Source organism: Mya arenaria, chromosome 5, assembly GCF_026914265.1.
Source record: "Mya arenaria isolate MELC-2E11 chromosome 5, ASM2691426v1".
Lineage (NCBI taxonomy): Eukaryota > Metazoa > Mollusca > Bivalvia > Myida > Myidae > Mya > Mya arenaria.
The window spans coordinates 43203461-43222354 of NC_069126.1; the positions used below are offsets into that span (position 1 = coordinate 43203461).

At 32.7% G+C, this 18894-nt stretch overlaps 1 protein-coding gene across 2 annotated transcripts in view; it reads right to left on the bottom strand.

Annotated features, from left to right (window-relative positions):
* LOC128234529 (hemicentin-1-like) overlaps positions 1–6881 on the bottom strand; it is a 101223-nt gene extending 94342 nt beyond the window's left edge. For both annotated transcript variants that reach the window (XR_008260957.1, XM_052948792.1), the window contains exon 1: positions 6740–6881. Coding sequence is in view for 1 of the 2 variants with exons in the window: in XM_052948792.1 (XP_052804752.1) it covers positions 6740–6794 (55 nt within the window). In the remaining variant the exon portion in view is untranslated. The remainder of the gene's footprint in view (positions 1–6739) is intronic.
* Between the last annotated feature and the right edge of the window lie 12013 nt (positions 6882–18894).

The following is an 18894-nucleotide window of genomic DNA, read 5'->3' on the forward strand; positions in this document are numbered from 1 at the left end:
TTTAAGTTGGACATACGTATTAAAGTTAACATAATGTTAGAAGTAAAATATTCATAAGAACTAAATGCTATTTAGTAATAAAACTATATTTACCCACCGTTGGACACTTAAAAGAGATGATAAAGTTTATACTTAACTATGGTTTTACATTTAATTGAATTATATTGATTTTATCACATTTGGCAAAGTCATATATTGTTTAAATATATGACATAATATTAAACAACCTTTTTTGAGGGTTATGAAAATGGGGAGGGGGGGGGGGGGTGTAAATCACACATTGTCAGATGAGTTAGCTATAGCTTATTGATGTTGCTTTGGTTTCATTTATGTCTACATAAACGCCTTAAGTTTATAGATATGATGATAATTGTCAAATTATCATTTTGAGTAAAATAAACTTCCATCTCTCAAAGTTTGCCTTATAACCCAAATAATGCCTGGTTCCCAACTTGAATATGCAATGTTAAGTGATCAGTTTAATATAAGTACATGTTTCACATGTTTGAATTCTCATTCATTCCTGTATTTACTGGTATATTATTATTGCGACTCATGAAACACAGTTGCCATTTTAGGTACATAAACTTATGTGCATTTTCAACTCAATTGATTTTTGAAAAAAAAGACGAGCTATTATCGTCACTTGTTTGTCGTCGTCGTCGTCGTCGAAGGCGTTGGTTAATTTTCGAGTTTAGGTCAAATACATGAAAAATATAAAGCTATAACTTTCAAATATGAGGAACTTGTTCATCTAATACCATTCTTAACATTTTACTCTAAAGATTTTTGGGGCTAAAAAACAATGAACATTGATGGATTTTGGTTTATTTTGAACATGGTCATAGCCTCTTCAATTTTTGTTAGATATATTACATTTTTACCGACAATAAATGGATAATGCCTTCAATATATCAAACGGGTTTTTAAGACACACATTTGGAAGGGTAGGTGGAATATTTAATATTTTAGTTTTTTGGACTTTGTAATTTTTAGCTTGTCAGATTTTTTCAGTTTTGTGCTAACATGCAAACTATAAAAGCTATCACTTTCAAACTTCGGAATACCAGTTCACTATCAGATGTACAATATGAAATAAATAAATCGTAAAATGATAAAACCAAACGAGCGTTTCGCAACCGCTGGCGGTGCTCTTTATATTATGAATAATTTATGACTAACAAATGAATTTGTATGACAAAACATTGTTTCATATTTATTATACGCCGTGGCAACCATATCTGTATTAATATGTCGCAAAGCGTTACACTTGTTACTAACCATCTTTAGTTTAATAATTTTTTATTCAAGTAAAAGTTTGCCGTTCACCAAAATGATGTCTTGTTTCATACTTGAATATTAAATGATATATGATCTATTTCATCCTTAGTTTGTTTTTAACATTTTTGAAGTCTCCTTCATTCCTTTATTAACTAGTTAATAATAATAACGAGATGCTTGAAACACTGATGCTACCTAAGGAAGATTAACTTATAAAATAAATCAAATATGACATAAACGGATATTTTAGGAAAACCGTTGCCATAGCAACCATATTTATATTGTCACTAGAAGTTACAATTGTAATGTTTTTATATAAAGATAAAAAATTGTCTAACGTTTAGCACTTATTGATCTACATGTAAAATGTTTTAATGAGTAATCCTTTAAAAGTATGAGTTGAGTTCGTTTGTTTCGAGTAATTGACAAACCTGGATGGACATTGAAAAATGTCATTTATTCAAATTAAATTACGAATATCGTTACAAACGAACACTATATATGGCCGAAACAAACGTCCCCCAATAGAATATATCAAATAATGCAAAATGCATGATGTTAGACAAATGGTAAGATAACAGTATAGCAAAGGTAAGAAAACAGTATAGCAAAAAGCAGAATAGCATGACTGATAGTGTGACCAATAAAATATATACAACATGAGAAAAAAAAGAATAAAAGTAATTTGAACAAAAACTGGCATGGCTTATAAGCGAAAATTGAAAGGACCATATAAAGTATGATACGGTAAAAACGCACTGACCTATGTATTGGGTGAGGTAGGGTGTGAATAAAAGCTTGTGAAAATACTGCGTAATCCGGGTTTGCATAAATTATACTATCAAAATTGGAAACTCGTTTTATTCTGCGTAATGAGTTATATCCCTTGACAGTTTCATAAATAAATTTATTTCTTAGGCAATAAATCAAATTGTATGAGTACTCTCTTAAAAGTATGAGTTAAGTTCATTTGTTTCGAGCAATTGACAAACCAGGATGGGAATTGAAAAATGTCATTTATTCAATTTAAATGATGTATGTTACAAACGAACAATATACGTGACGAAACAAAGTTGGAGGTAAATTAAACGCCATAAGAAACCCCAACCTCAACTCATTCGTGATAAGAGAGTGAATATGAGGAAATGATGTAGAAACAATCAGTGGCTAGAAAATTAAAATTGATATAAACGACAAAAATAATTACAAATAAAGTGAATAAGGTGGTTGAGAGGGAGCCCACAACTCCAATCTTTAAAAAACTGAAATAATTTAGGATAGCAAAGCAAGAAATAAGAGAAAGAGCCCACAATTCTAGTCTCTGAACAGAAATAACACATAAAAGAGAGAAAGAGCCCATAACTCCAGTCTCTAATATATGTACCATGAAAATTAACATATCTGAACAAAAGGAGTGGATATGAAGCAAATAAATTGACATGAACACGAGACATGCCGGAATACAGAAGAACAACCGACGTGCTCGAGCCCACAACTCCCTCCAATATAAATAGAAATATATACATTTATACAAAATGCAAGAAACTGCTTACACGAGCCCACAACTCGACGTAGGCATTAAAAGAAATACTGAAACACGGAACTGAGAAAAAAGAAGGCCCATAACCTCATGAAAACTGTGGCATTTGTAGAGTGTAGTATCACATCCACAAAATATCAAAAGAGCTCAGATTGCTGGAGAAGAATATTCTTGACACTTATGATCTGTCAGGAAAGGAAAAGAGGGGACCTGGGTTGGATCCACGTAGCTTTCAAATTTGCCAAAGGGCAGTCACTGGGCAAGTCGCTACCGGGTAAACTTTGACCGGTATAAGCACTTTTACTCATTTTCCATGACTATGTTTATATTTTTCCATGTGAAGTTCAAGCGAGGAAGGAATGTTAGCTGATGAAATGTTATGCATGTATAAGTGACCACCTCGGAGCCACGATTGTGTCCTATCAGCTCACCTATTCTTAGAAAAGCATGGAACACTAAGAGGTACATAGCCTGAAGTAGACAATGATGGGAAGCGGCATAACAAGTGAATTGCAAGGAATGCACCAAGCGTTCCAACAATTGAGAAGTGATAGTTAAGCGTTTGTCGGGCGAACGACATTGATTGTTGTAACCTAGAAGGCATATCTTTACTAAAAAGTGTTGTGTAAAAATCAAGAGCTTGTGAGCGTAACCAATCGCCGACAAATACGTTAAGGTAATAGATGCAGCTAATATGTTGATATAGCAATGTGCAATGAACGTCAAGATAGCCCGCGGAGGTGAAGGACATGTTTGTGACAGCTCTTTAGTGTGTTCTGTCAGGAAGTGCTTGTAGGAAGCTAAAGCTCAGTTGTATGGTTTTGTCGAAGAAGTTGCCAAAGCGTTGTTGACAAGCCCGCCTAAAACGGCCAATAAATTATCAAGCTATCGACTGGAATCGGTTCCTGTAGAGGGTAGTGGCCGGACAGCTCTGCAAGAATTTGTGTACCTGGAGCACCAGATGAAGTGGCGAGCGCGTCAGGAGCGGGAATGGAGTTTGTTGAGGCAAGGGGTGTAATTTTGGATTGATATCTGTAGCCGGCACACCGGTTGGAGTTCGCGACGGCTTGACCTTCCACAATAAAATTGAAGAATGAGTGGGGTTACGATACCATAAAAGGTACTTAAAGAAGAGTAATATAACAAGTGGCACCATAGCCTTACTCCTAAATAAGTAAAATAAAACCTCCGGCTCCAATATCCAAACTCTGTCATGGCTCAAATAGCCATACACAAGAATAGAGAAAAAATCAACAATGGGCCCAAAAAGCCATACTCTACAAATGGGTAATATAACAATAGGCTCAAATAGCCGTACTCTACAAAAGAGGAATGCAACAAGCGGTCCTAATAGCCGTACTTCATATAAGAGTCTTACAAGAATATGTTGCAATAGCTTTATACAACAAGAGCTGTCGTAAGACAGCGCGCTCGCTTTGACTTAGAAGTGAATACAATAACGATGTAATATGTACCTGTCAAAAGCAATAAAAAAATCAAATTAAAAAGTGAACAAGATTCGTGATATAACAAAACCAGATTTTTAATGATTGGCAGAAGAGATTCAGTTTCAACTGCTTTCTTCTATTTTTTGTAACAGTGACCTTGATCCTTAGTGCCCCAAACACAATAGCATGGAAGTTCTCCATAAACTCTTCCTACATATCAAGTTTGGTCACAGCATGTCAACCATAACTGAAACAGTAATCTATTTTTAGAAACGGTGACCTTGAACCTAGGGGACCAAAAGGCAGTCCATGAAAACTCTACATAAACTTGTCCTAAATATCAACTTTGGTCACACTATGTCAACCCTAACCCGTATTTCTATAGTTAGCAACAGTGACCTTGACCTAGACCATAACTCTCGGGGCCCAAAACACAATCTCTCTACTCTAACTATATACCAAGTTTGGTCACAGTATGTAGACCCTTACTTAAGTTATTCAATACCAACCTTTTTTCTATTAATATTAACCTTGATCCTAGGGGTCTCAAACGCATTCCAATAAAAGGTCTCCATAAACTCTTCGTATATCCCGAGTTTGGTTTCTTTATGTCAAACCTAGCTTATATTATTTGATACATAAAGTGACTTTGATGCTACCGTCCCAACAGCCCGCAAGTTATTCAAATGACGTGTTTTCCCTTTATGAAAATGCGGTTAAGAATATAAAAATGAGCCTTTCAAAAGAAATTGAAAGAAAAATTGGGAAAAAAATCAAGGGCCATAATTTGTATGTAGGGTAAAAATGGAGTTATGTTCCTTGTTGTAAGATGGTTGTCAATAATTCTGCGTAGTTTTTAAGTGCATTGAATGAAGGGTATAGATTTTTTCATTAAAATCCCAACTTGCCCTTCAACTTAAACCTGCCCTAAAACTGTTAACTAAGTCAATCAGGGGCCATAACTTGTATAAAGGATGATATGGAATATTATATTATAATATTTTGTGATGGTCCTGAACAATTGTGTGAAGTATTAAGTCAATTGAATGAAGGGTATAGAAGTTATTAATAAATATCACAACCTGCCCTTAAACTTTAACCTTAGTTCAATAGTCAATTAGGGGCCATAATTTGTATAAAGGATACTATGGAGTTATCTAACCCCATTTTGTGATGGTCCTAAACAACTGTGTGAAGTATTAATTCAATTGAATGAAGGATATTGGACTTATAAGTGAAAATCCCAACTTGCCCTAAAACTTTCACCGGACGCCGGCGCCGACGCTAGGGCGAGTAGTATTTCTTCGAATAGTCGAGCTAAAAATCAGCCGTACTCAACAATAGAGTAGTGTTGTGCCGATGATCGATTATAATATAATAAAAAGATGGCAAGTATGTTTCAAATCAGAATAACCCTACTTCTATCCATATAAATTTTGTATGTGTTAACTCAATCATTATTTTATCTGCTTAAGATGATGTCAGAAATGATATTGATGAAAAACCCTTCTTTTTGAAAGTGCTACCTTGAAATAAGTTTGTTGAAACATTTCTACACTGTATATGTACACATTTGTATATGCATGTTGTCAAATCTAATGAATGGGAGTAGTTGACTATCTGTACATGCGTATCGAAATTAGTTTCTCTGTTATATTTGCAGACTCATGGCGCCTTCTCTTCACACAAAAAAGCCATTTAGCTCAAACATGGAGCTATACAAGTTCATCTTGGTGTAAGTTCACAATATATATATATATATATATATATCCAAACGGCAGTGTTTCTATTATGCAACATTTATGTCAAATATCTACAGTTTCAATAAAAACTGTGGTGCGAAGATACACTTAGAATAAACAAATAATTTAACAAAGCCATCAAACAATCAATCATAGATTAATTAGAATTTTTGGCGCTGTCTTCCAACAAAACCAAAATTTCATGTTGTTGTTTTTTAATTAACATTCAATGAAAGTTGTTTTGCTTTAAATTTATTAAGCCCTCTGCGTTGAGCTTATCTAAGATCCTCTCTTACTCTTTAAACAGTTGTACTATATTTTGACATATTTTATAGAATGTTGTACATTCTGAAATGAGAATATTATGTATGGGATAAAATATTTTGCACGAAATACATTAAAAAATTAAACCATTTCTATATAATGCCTACTTACATTGTGTTGAGCAGAAGAAAGGCTTACAGTATTGTTAGAGGCTCAAACTAAATTAGTGTTTATGCCACTTGAGCGTTTCGTAAATACCTTAGCTACACTTAATTCATCAAAGAATGTTAACTTAGTTTAAACATATATTCAACAAATCTATATAAATATATACAATAATAATAATAGTCGACGTACACATTAAATACAATTTAGATATTTGCATTAATATATTGAATCGGATTGAAACGAAAGCATAGCTTATAAAGTTTCTCTCCGTGAGAGATTAATGTTAACTTTATTACCTAATTCGATTTGCTGACCGCAAAGAACAATTCCTAATAATATGAACAGCTCCATAATACGACCACATGCACAATTCTTCTCACATACACACTTAATAAGCAAACTAACACAAACTAACACAAATCTATATTTCTTTAAGGAAGTAAATACTTAAATCGCTGAGTGCACAAACCGATACGGATTTATCTGTCAGACCACGTTTAAATGATAGTTCGATTACATGATTTGCTAGAGCGTTTACATTCATAACAATATCAATTTAAAAGCAGGTAACCAAATTTGCCTGATAGAAATTAACTGAAAACTGCTAGCTAATACATGTTTGCATAATCCCGTTTAACTAATATTTGCTTTAACAATGGAGAATGGTTTGCTAAATTATTATGTTGGCTTCAAACCAAATAATTTGGCTATATTTAAGGGCCGGTCACAATGCAAAAGTGGTTGGGGAAGGTGAAAACTAAAACGTTTAAAAAGTTCTTTTTTGATAATAAAACATATATTCTTTGTAAAATGTTTTGGGGTAGTAAGGAGTTAAACTTATTTTACAAAAGAAGATTTATCAGATTTTATATAAAAAAAGCATTCACATTATTTCGGAATAGTCCGTCGACATTATTACTTTGTTTTTATGTCAAAATGTCCCAGACATTTAACAATGTCTCGAGACTTATTGAGGATCTCTTGTCAAATAAGAAAGTTATTCAGAAAAATAATGAAAAATCGTAGATGAAATTTAATTCCGGGCTACAATAATGGGTATATTTTTTTTTGTTGAAAATAACTGTAATCAACACAAAGGCTAAGACATTGTTGATTGGGAAGTTCCGATATATTTGACTCATAAACACATTCGTTTAGAATAGAGACATTTCCGGGGAAACGTAAATGCTTTTTGATTGGAAATCATATAAAATAGTCTTTCGTAAAAAATGGTCGACTCCAAATTACAGCTTTTAGGTTGCAACGGATCTATGAATCATGCTTGTTTAAATCTCAAAACTAAAAAGAAAATGATTTTTTTTTTACTTTTTTAAATTTTGGTCCTTAAATTGACTTTTGAATCGCTGCCGGCCCTTTAATCATTTTGATATTTGCTATTGTTTCAACAATTCCTTCAAAATGATATATAAAGGAATAAAAGATTGAAAAGCACACTTTCAATGTGCTACAACAAAGCTCTTATACGAAATGAAATAAATAAACTTCTATCAAAAACGTTTTCCAAACAAATTAGGAAATATTAATTTAAAAACGTCAATATCTCGGTAAGGCATGGCCTGGTCTACTTTATAGGCACACTTTCTATTTAGAACTATGATTCAGTTCATACTACGGAATAAAGAAAGCAATTAAATTTTAAAATAGGTTTCTTGAAAGCTTCTCATTATACATTAAACTTAATATTAGAAAACAAATGTGCCATCAAATTATGTATGCATGGGCAAATCGATCATTTATGCGCTGTTAGAAAGTATCCATTAAAAACGGTTTTTCAACATCTGCCCCTCATGACGCCAACTCTACTAATGTACAAATCGTAATCTACATCTTTGATAATGACTTTTGCGTGAATCCTTATTAGTCTCTTAAGAAGTATGGTATACAGAATTAGAAACAAAAATTATATTATTTTATTTTTAACTCATAAATGCCCAGGTTTACGACTTAATATCTTGCTTTTCTAAATGATGTCGATTCTACGAGTTTATGCTCTTTGAAACGCAAATCAATCGTGTCTCAGGTCGTGACATGCTGGTTATTTGAGTGAATATCATTCTGCAGCATACACATTTTTACTGAAACTTTGTTAACTAAGAATGTAGGAATATATAATCATAATTGTAAATGTGTGAGTGTTGATATGGGATATGCTTATGCATATAAATCATTTTATAAATATAAATGGTGACCAATCAGAATGCCGCATATCAATACAAAGCTTTAATTGTCATGATAAACCCGACTACTAATTAAAATTTTAGATAGTTCTGTTACATTCTGTTGTTTGAAATGCAAATTCGTAATCAGTCTTAACCATAAACATAACATTGATGCTCATAGCTTCTTTTCGTAATACGAATTAAGTAACATCATATTGCGAAGCTCGTGACTGCCAGAAGTTTTACATTTTTCATCTAAGCTCTGGATTCAATATATTGTATGGTTAATGCGACTTTTCCCACAAATGGTATGCTATTAAAGACTAATTTGCATGAAATAATCCTTTTAACCAGAAAAATGTTTTAAATTTAAAATTACTTTAACACCTTCATCGTGACTACAGCTGATAGCTGATAGTATAATATATATTGATTTAAGTGTTGCTATTTTGTACTTCAAAGATGCCTAACTGACCAGAACATACCATGATACATTAAGGGAGGAACTCTCTGACGGAATTTGCAGGGGAAAAGTGGGACGCTTTTTCAAAGGCAACTTTTTAATCACTCTAGATCGTTATCATACTTATAACACGTAAAGGTATGTTAGGCTGAGAAATCGCATTTTTCGGGAAAAGATTATTAAACTGCTCTTCAAGCAATTTCCGTTTAACCATAGATAAGGATTTGAACAAAGTAGAAGTAAAAAGGAATTGGAAGTGCGACCTCAAAAACGACCACATTTGGCTTACTTTTGTTTTTCATTGTTTTAAAAAAAACAAAAAACGAAAAACTTTTTTTATAAATTTGAGATACCTCCCACACATATTCAGAGATACATATTATGCAATTCCTATTTCAATGAATAAAAATTACTATCATACTTAATTTTGTCTCTCAGTGTAATTCTGAAAACATGTTTCTAAAAAAAAAAGGAAATATCACTGAGGTTTCGTCTTTCGTCTCATACCTTATAGAAACATAGATTTCACTGAAAAGATCCATTAACGAAATTGCGGTTCTATTCGTGAGGCCCAAATGTCATTTCTCCAATGATTTGGATAAAGGTGAACAGAGAGGATGTGCTGATGGTTTTCCTAAAGTAAAGTCTAAAACCATTGATTCATATATTAAAATAATTTCCATATAATGATCCTTGGATATTTCAGTATACTCTTCTTTTAACTGCAATGGTCAAATATAAGTACTGATTGCTATGGAATGTGCATCGATGGAAGAAAATGATAGGTTGTCTATGGTAATTCAGGAAAAATACTAGTTATCTGTGATGAATGGTAGACCTAATATTATAGATATATGTTTATGCTAAATCGAGCTACATCTTAATGGATTCCAGAAATTTGAATATAAAGTAGCATAATTAAACTAAAACCAATCAGCATTTATAAAACTTACGATTATTTGCATTTTAACATGGCATCTTTAAGGCGGGACTTGTTTTTCCTCTGTGTATGTATTGGACATTTTGCAAATTAATCAACATATTAGCACTGTATACTTTAAAACCATTTTCGACTTGCTTTTTTAGGTTTTATTTAAAAGCTTTGATATGTTTATGTTGACATAACGACACGACATTTTTTTTATTTATTTAGTAATACTTGGGCATGAAGAAAGAAACTGATTATATAAATGTTCGATTTGTGCCAGTATTCTTTTATGAATCGTTATAGAATTGATGTTAAAGTTAACTTTTAATCATTTAACAATTAAATAACAATTATCAATAGGTTATTTGATTTTTTCAGATGTAAGCATGGTTGCAATGTTTTAAAATTTACCTAACTACATTTTGTTTATAAAAAAAGATTTAATGAAGTTTCCATTAGATATCGATTTTCATATTATTCACACTGTCCATACGTTATTCTGTACGTCAGTCTGTTTGTTACTATCATGTGTCAGCAGTATTCTTATTAATTGTATTCGTTCACATTCCGGCATGAAATTAAAATGTTCTCGCTTCAAAGGTCAATGTCACACTTGGATGTCAATAAGCCGCGATAATGAATTTTGTTTTTTATATTTATATCTCAATAATTCAATCATATTTTTTTTTTAAGTTTTGATTCACAAAACTATTGAACAAGAAAAGAAGATGTGTCGCGCCTTAAGTTTATGCCCCAGATTCCATTACCAGCGCCACAAATAACGTTCAAACGGAGCACGATGGGATATCATAGTAATAGAATTTGTCTCATCTGTAAGTCATTTTCAATTATATTTTGTTAAACATGTACACATTATTTTAAAGCAGCAAGAAAAGAGGTGTCGTGCATGGATTCCTTGTGTCAAATGTCAGGGTCGCACTTCATGAGCAGCTACATGGTAGAAGTCATCATAGAAATACAATAAAATTTATGCAATATCTGTAACTTTGTCTACACAGAAAAAATAAAAAAAGATTCAATGCAGAGCTTCCCATTTTGTTTTCAATGATTACACCTCAAGAAAGAACTCTTCTTCAAAGAGTTCATTTGCCATCATTACATCTGAGCAGGGTAAGATGGATCACTATTGAAACTTACTAATGTCTGTACCGTGTATCACCATAATATATTCGCAACCTTGTAGCTTTTAAAACATGTAAATTTAATCTCGGATATGATAATTGTGTAAATGTGCCATCAGATAGAACAACTAAATATGGAAAGAAATGTTTCCGCTTTGAGGCCAGCCAGGTATGGAACAGCCACCAATGAAAAAGGTGATTTCAAACGACCTGGACATGGACAAGTTCCTCTTGGTAATGTTCAATTTGCAAATGATCTTTAATAAATTAAAATCTTAGAAGAAATTGAGAATTATAAGGTGTTTCATTGAATATCTGTTTAATATCATTTGTCTCCACGGAATTTTTTTTTTGTTTTCAGTGGACGTTCTACACCCACTGGACTTGAAAATAATTCAGAGGGCATTTTGAATACGAATAAAAATATCAAATTAAATAACAAGGGCTAATTTATTCAGGATATGTTTCAAATTTACATATTATTAAAATCTGTCAAACACATACAGTTACTCGTGTGTTTTACGGCAAGTATTTGTTAAGGTATAACACATGTTCAATTAATATTTTACACAGTAATAGCTGCTGATATTGTCAGGGCGATGGCTTCATGTAAGTAGGAAGGGACACAATTATAGGAGCAACAATGACATTGTATACTGTTTCTGACAGTATTAGCAAAATATAGTAGTATTTAAGTTTCATGATAAATAAGGTGCCTTATCTTAGCAAATACTTTCTTATTTTTTTTCTAATAAGTTGAATTAATCATGACATTTTTACCAGCTACACAGCACTGTACTATACTTTAATTCCAATTTATAACATAACTTACGGCGCAGAAGTGATATAATTCCATGCAATATTTTTCATATATAACTAGTGTAATAACTATGCAAATAAGGTAACCGCATCACAGAAAAATATATTCATACGCGCTGTCAAAAAACGTAAAAAACCCATCAGAAACAATGTTTCAATAGAAATTTTGTCGATGTCAACAAACTCAGCTCCACGAGGAAACAAATGGTGTGCTAAATCCAAACAAACGACCCGCTGACAGCGCTAGAAAAAAACTCGTCCAGGAATTGAATCATGAATGACAACAATGTTCCTGCGAACCAGATTATGCAAATATCGGGACACAAGAACATTGCATCTTCAAACAACCATAGCCACATTAATTCAAATCAACACAAGGAAATATCTAACATCCCATAAATATACCTGTACAATGCTCAGTATATGCACACAGTTCGCCAGCAATGCGCAAGTTCACACAGTCACTGATTCCACATGAAATCTGTCTTTTCATGTTGGATTTTACAACATTTTTGGTGTTCCAATTCACAAAGATAAAACTCATTGTGCATATCCATCAAAATGACTAAAATCAATTATGTATTCCAACAGCTCAAAAGCGAATTCGCACTACTAAAAGCTATTCTGTCGCTGTCTTACGGTCTTTTCAAACATCAACCGCCAAATGACATGTACACACTCGCGTGATTACTAATGACGTCACGCAATTATGCCATTGCTCTTATTATTGATTTGCTCGATTTAAATGGATTGAAATATGTTCTTTTTTGTTTTTAATTGAAACCTTTGAAAATCAGTTGATAATTGAGACATGCATTATGTTTCTATTGTAAATAAAATGTTTTTATGTCATACTATTGTCTTTCCTGCGGATGAGGCATCCTAGTAACACTCGATGTAAATTCTTTACTCTAGGACAAGAGAATGTGTATTGAAAAAATTGACCTAGATTTCGACGGTAATTGAGTTATGTCATGAATAGAATCTACCATTCGTGATTATTTTTTATCAAATGTATTAAACTCGTCATTTAAAAACGATCAAAAAACTCGGCAAAGCCTCTATGTATATAATGCTACTTACAACTTTGCCGCTTTAAATGTTAACGAGTTCAAATATAAGAGCTATACTCTTAAAAGAACTAACCATTGTACAGGGATATGTCAACAAGAGGAACCGTGCGCGTGTGTATTGACGGTACAACCGTTCAACTCAAACTCATAATTTATAATGTTTTCGCGAACATGTGGTTATTGTAACTTATTGCATAATGCAGTTCAGGTCAGTACCTTGAACACAATTGTACTATTTGTGAGGCATGTTGAAAGTACAGTTTCTGCAAACGATCAAAGTGCTCCACAAATCCAAAATTATTATCTTTGCTATACATGTGATTAACTGTCATCGGTAAATTGTGTACATATAGTACATTGCATATTAGCACGATCACAGAGCCAAGTCAATATAGAGAAATGAAAATTGAGAAATGTAAATTAACCGGGGGTTTAAACCAGTGTACGTGCACAAACTTTACTCTTATCCCAACAATCACGAATACAGAAAAAACGTAAAAGGTAAATCTTATCAAAGTATGCATTAACTTGAGAAAACTTAATGATAAAACAAAAAATATTAAACTAATAGGTAAACCCCAAGTATTTCAATGATTAGCGATCCCAACTCTATCCGGGTTTTTTTTGATAAGAGGAGTCATATTTTTTTGTAACTAAAGATTGTGGAATAGATGTATAGAGCATTCAAGTCATAAGTAATAAGCACTGAGACCTTATATCGTCTGCTTTCAAAAACATTTACTAAATCTAAAGAATTATTTAAAGACCAAAAAATATTAATTCCAGAATATTTGATTATTCCAAAAATTTGCTAGAGTATTTTTTCAGAAAAATTATCTGTAATTTATCGGGCACCTATTTTTAAAACTTATTTCATGGTCTAAATATTATCATTGAATATTCTTTAAACGCATGTTTTGGTTGAACTTACATTATTCAAACTGGAAACACTATTTGAATCTGGAACAAAAACTAAATTGGGATGTAAATAAACGAAATCAGTGGTACCTGAGTAGTGGTACCTGAGTAGCTTAACATTATTTTAGTTGGTCTTTTCACTATTAAGGTGTCTAAAATAAGTTGTTACCTCTTTGGGTTAAGTTACATATTCAAAAAGATTCAATGCTATACACAACTATCATGATTTACAGTATAGTTCGTACAGGTCACATTCGTCAACGGTCTTGATTTATTTATATGCTAATAATGAAAACTTTATACAGTTATCAAGTTTTATTGATTGGCGTTTATCAAGAGGTATTTGTTTCGTCTTAATGGAACCTTCATACTGTAAACAGCGGGTATAAGATAAAGAACAATGAAAAACGATCCAACGCCAGTTGCAAATTGATTATAATGATCGTTGTGAATTCCGTCTAAAAGTGTAATATGAAAAGTATTATGACACAAATAAAGTGATCAAAACCCTAACTAGAGTCGTTCACGACAAAACTATTATTTAAGAGTACGGAATGCATCTATATAAGTTTAGCCCCACCAGGTAAGGGTCGGGCATGGTGTGTTTGCGGGAGCTCATAGGATATTTAGACAACCTGATGATTGCGTAAAAACGTCCAGGCATACATAAATTCCAAGGACGGCGTTTTCAACCCCGACTGTGGTAAATCGTCCGATGTATAAATATCAAGTCAACCTTATAACCCAAAGACTCGCCCAACCACTGTGCCATATTTACGAAAAACACTGACATCTAAACAACAGTCAGTAATACTGAAAAAGAATATAACATCTTGCCCACAAGTTACAAATCAAACTAAATGTGCATTTATTTGTAAGGCCATACCAATTTTTTTCGGTGAGTTTTATTCCAACATCTGAAAATCTTTGAAAGCGTTTATAAGATAAAAACTTCAAAACATGAACCCTTTTTGATGTAAAAGAAAAAATACAAATTATTTTCATGTCGATTTCAATACCAATTATATTAAAGCAGAAAATAATATTCAATTTAGTTTTTGGACCACCCGTTTCAAAACTATTCCGACCTTGGACTCTTAACGTAATTCCGATAGGCAAATTCCAGTTATGGCAATCAAATAAGTTAAAATCCTTGCCTTGCAATGTGTACGGAAACTATTAATTCTCTAACCATAGAAAATTCGTGATTGGGCCAAACCAGAATACGCATTGTCTGCGGTATAAAGAGTTAAATGGTATTTGGAATTTATGAGTCTTTAGATTGAAAAACAAGAACCAAACCTCCTCGCTTTAGTTTACGTGGTCTAAGTCGGATAGACACCTCGTGGACGTATCTATGACATTTATATGTCATAGATACGTCCACTCGTTGTCTATCCTATACGAATACACTTTTTAATAGCTTTGCTGGGGGTTAAGTCGTAATAAAATAAAACAAACATATTACAATAATAGATTCCATAACAGAAAAAAAATTACAGATATAAACAATTTACGGTAATAAGCGAACATACTTATGTCTTCACAAAATAACAAGAACATTTAAACCTTTTAATTGCGGTTTGCACTCTCTTCAACTCTTTCGCAAGAGAAAATATATTAAAAAACAACAACATTGTTACTACATTTGAATTTTTAGAACTGTTTCCGACATACAGCCAAAGTTAACGCTGTGCATACCATGGCTGCAACAATACCATGTTTTTGTGGGGGAAAAAACAGAAAACACTAATGAAAACATTCTGAGGCATCGATGTTCAACTGATAAGGACAACTGAACCGAAATATTAAAACAACCAATTTCATAATATCAAAAGAAAAGCATGTTAATATAAATGTGAAACTCATTATCCTTTACTTATGAACATTTGTAGACTTTGATCTGTTAAATCAGGACGCTGTAACTAAGCAAATACAATTCAAAATAATGTAAGTAACATTAAAGTTGTAACATCATGGTTGACTTCTTTTTTTATCTCATGACAAGTAGCACTGCTTGTCATACAGGATTTCAGGAGTGAAGCGACATTTATTTTTCCACTTGGAGGAGACACTTGTTGCTTAAGTGAAATTGTCTGTAGTAGATCTATTATTCTGAAATATAAATAAAAGCAAATGTTATTTCAATGCTTTTGTGTTGGTTAGCACAACTGAAAAATAGTAATATCTGTTTTATTGCATATCAGAGAAATACACACGTGCCTTCGTGTTGTTTTATTTTATCTAAACTTAATTCAAATTATAAATAGAGTTTGTTATTTGTTTCAAATGACAACAGAAGCAATGGTAAATTCCAGTTTTAAAGTCATTTGTTGAGTAAAACCTGTTCAATTTTTAAAGAACTATATTTTATTCCTATTACTATATGAATTGCTCACAAATAAAGCCATGCGCTCTTTTGTGTAAACCAGTTTTGATCCAATGAAAATGTATCTAACCAAGGCAGTTTCTGGATAATAATAGACATAGGTAATTGTATATTTATGTAATATCAGTGTGCAATATCGAAAATCTTCATGTTTAACAAGGGCCTATATGGTTTTGACAGGACAACGAAAGAATGGTACAAATAGTATTCAAATGCAATCAAGCCTTATCAAGGAGAAACTAGCATATAAGACCAATGTTAAAACTTCTAGTAGTAATACTATTCAGACATCATTGTACAAGGTCAATGCTTTAACTAATCTTCTACCATTAATACAATTACTTAGAATATTTACCTGTCGCAACAATTTATAAACATAACAATATTTACAATACTTGTCTCGTAACGTCGTGGCTCCTTTGTATGATCCAGACATGAAATAAAGAGGAAAATATGTTGTATAACCTATCCATCCGTGACTTTAGTATTTTAAAGCGCCGATTGGCATTATTTTTTACATATCGGTGCCGACATAATGGCATCCATTATGACAACTTTTTGAACGAAATTGATTTTCATTTTTGCAAACTACATAATTTTGTGGAAAATATTGCTTGATTTTTATTATTTCTATCTTGTTTTGCATACACTCATTTCCACCATATATTGAAAATAGGTCTACACTACTCTAAAAGCTAGTTTATTATTAGTCGTCGAAACCAGCAAAGGCATTTTGATTGATTAAATGTAGAAATCGAAATATATTGTGTTAAGTCAGGTCATTAATATTTTTACATTTGCTGTTAAGAACACCAAAAGACATGAGTCGGGCTGAAAGGTTTGTTAAAAATGCTGATAACTATTTCCCGGTATTCTGGACTAGCAAGCATAAAACTGACGCTGAATTCATTGAATTCAGTGAAGTATTTAACAACTTTCTACGGGGAATATTTCTAAGTCTAATGTTTTTTTCAATGACCATATGGAGAGTATTGTTATTGACGACATTTAGGAATTTATTGAAGAGAAATATGTTTTGGGTTGAAACGCAAGGAGTTTGATAGTCAGAAAATGTAACAGGGTATGGATAATTTTGAGGGATTTGTTTTAACAGCAAGGTTCATATAAAAATCAAGACTATCATCCAGTTTTAACCTTGATACTCACTAGACGATGAATGGTCATATTAGCAATTCTGACAGACTTACAAAGTTTGATGCTACTGTTGCCGAAAAAAACGCTTAAAGAAAATGTGTTGTCCGTGATCGTCAAATCCTTAAAAGCAGATAATTAATTTGTCGCAGTTTATGCTTGCCGCCGGATACTTGGCTGCAGAATATGCTTCGTAACAGGGAATTGCACTTTTTTGCTAGGACTGACTTGTAACATCTAATTGAAATTTCAACCGAGACACCATATAGCTGTATAATTGAGTTTAACACTAATGTCGATGCTATATATTCATTCTTGAGCTGAATGCAAAACATTGCCCATTCCAAACAGTGTTTTCCTATCGCTGAACAAAATGCAAAATTTGCAGACAAAAATAACCGCTTTCAAACGACCCTTGTGCAGCTTGATAATCGTCTTCCCAATAATCAGCGAGCGTATCGATCACAAAATTAGGTAATACATACTCCACATGACTCAAACTTCCGGGGCTAGCTCGAATCACCGAGGGCAGCCATGTAAGGTCACTTGCATGCTTATAGAAGTAAGATAGGAATGAACTCCTGCTTTGGTGGCAAATGACCTGTACAAAAGTGTAAAATATATAAATAGTTTCAGTTCTTTCAAACAGGTCACTACTATCAAATTTCTAGCCTAAAATAACTACGAATAATTGCAGTCTTACAATGCAGGAAATCTCAAAATGTATTATAAAGTTAAAACAGCTTTTGACAGATATGCTGACACATTAAGTTCATTGCTGTTAGTTTGAGTGAAATAGATGTTCACTTGATACCGAAACAGAATATATAACTGTCAATTTGTACAACATCATGTATTAACTTTGTTATATAGAAACCTGGCTTGTAAAGGAGGTCTAAATAAAGACGCTGACAGCGGGGTTGTGAGAAAACATTATGGTTAGCTAGATAAAGATAGTGTGTTAACCATGCATATGTCGAAATATACCAGCCACTCCTTCTGCACTTCTTGTTCACATCTTAATAACCTGACCCAGGGAAATAGTTTCTGCAAAATTATGAACAAATACTTGTCAGAACTGATCACTACAAAATGTGTGACATGCAGTTTCGTGCAAAACATTTATTAGCGCACAAAACGGCAAAGGCATTGGCACATGTGTTAGTGACAATCACATGTTGTACCTATGGTACAAGATTAGTATTATAAAAGTCCACCGATAAATGTTGAATTTCTACACTGATTACGATGTAGATATGTCTACTGAAATGTACTTTGATCGGAAAATCATTTATTTCAAATTTTACTCGGTTTCCTTAATAACAACCATTGTTTTCGACATTTATTCATCTTTCTTAGAATATTAAAACAATACTATTAATTGTGG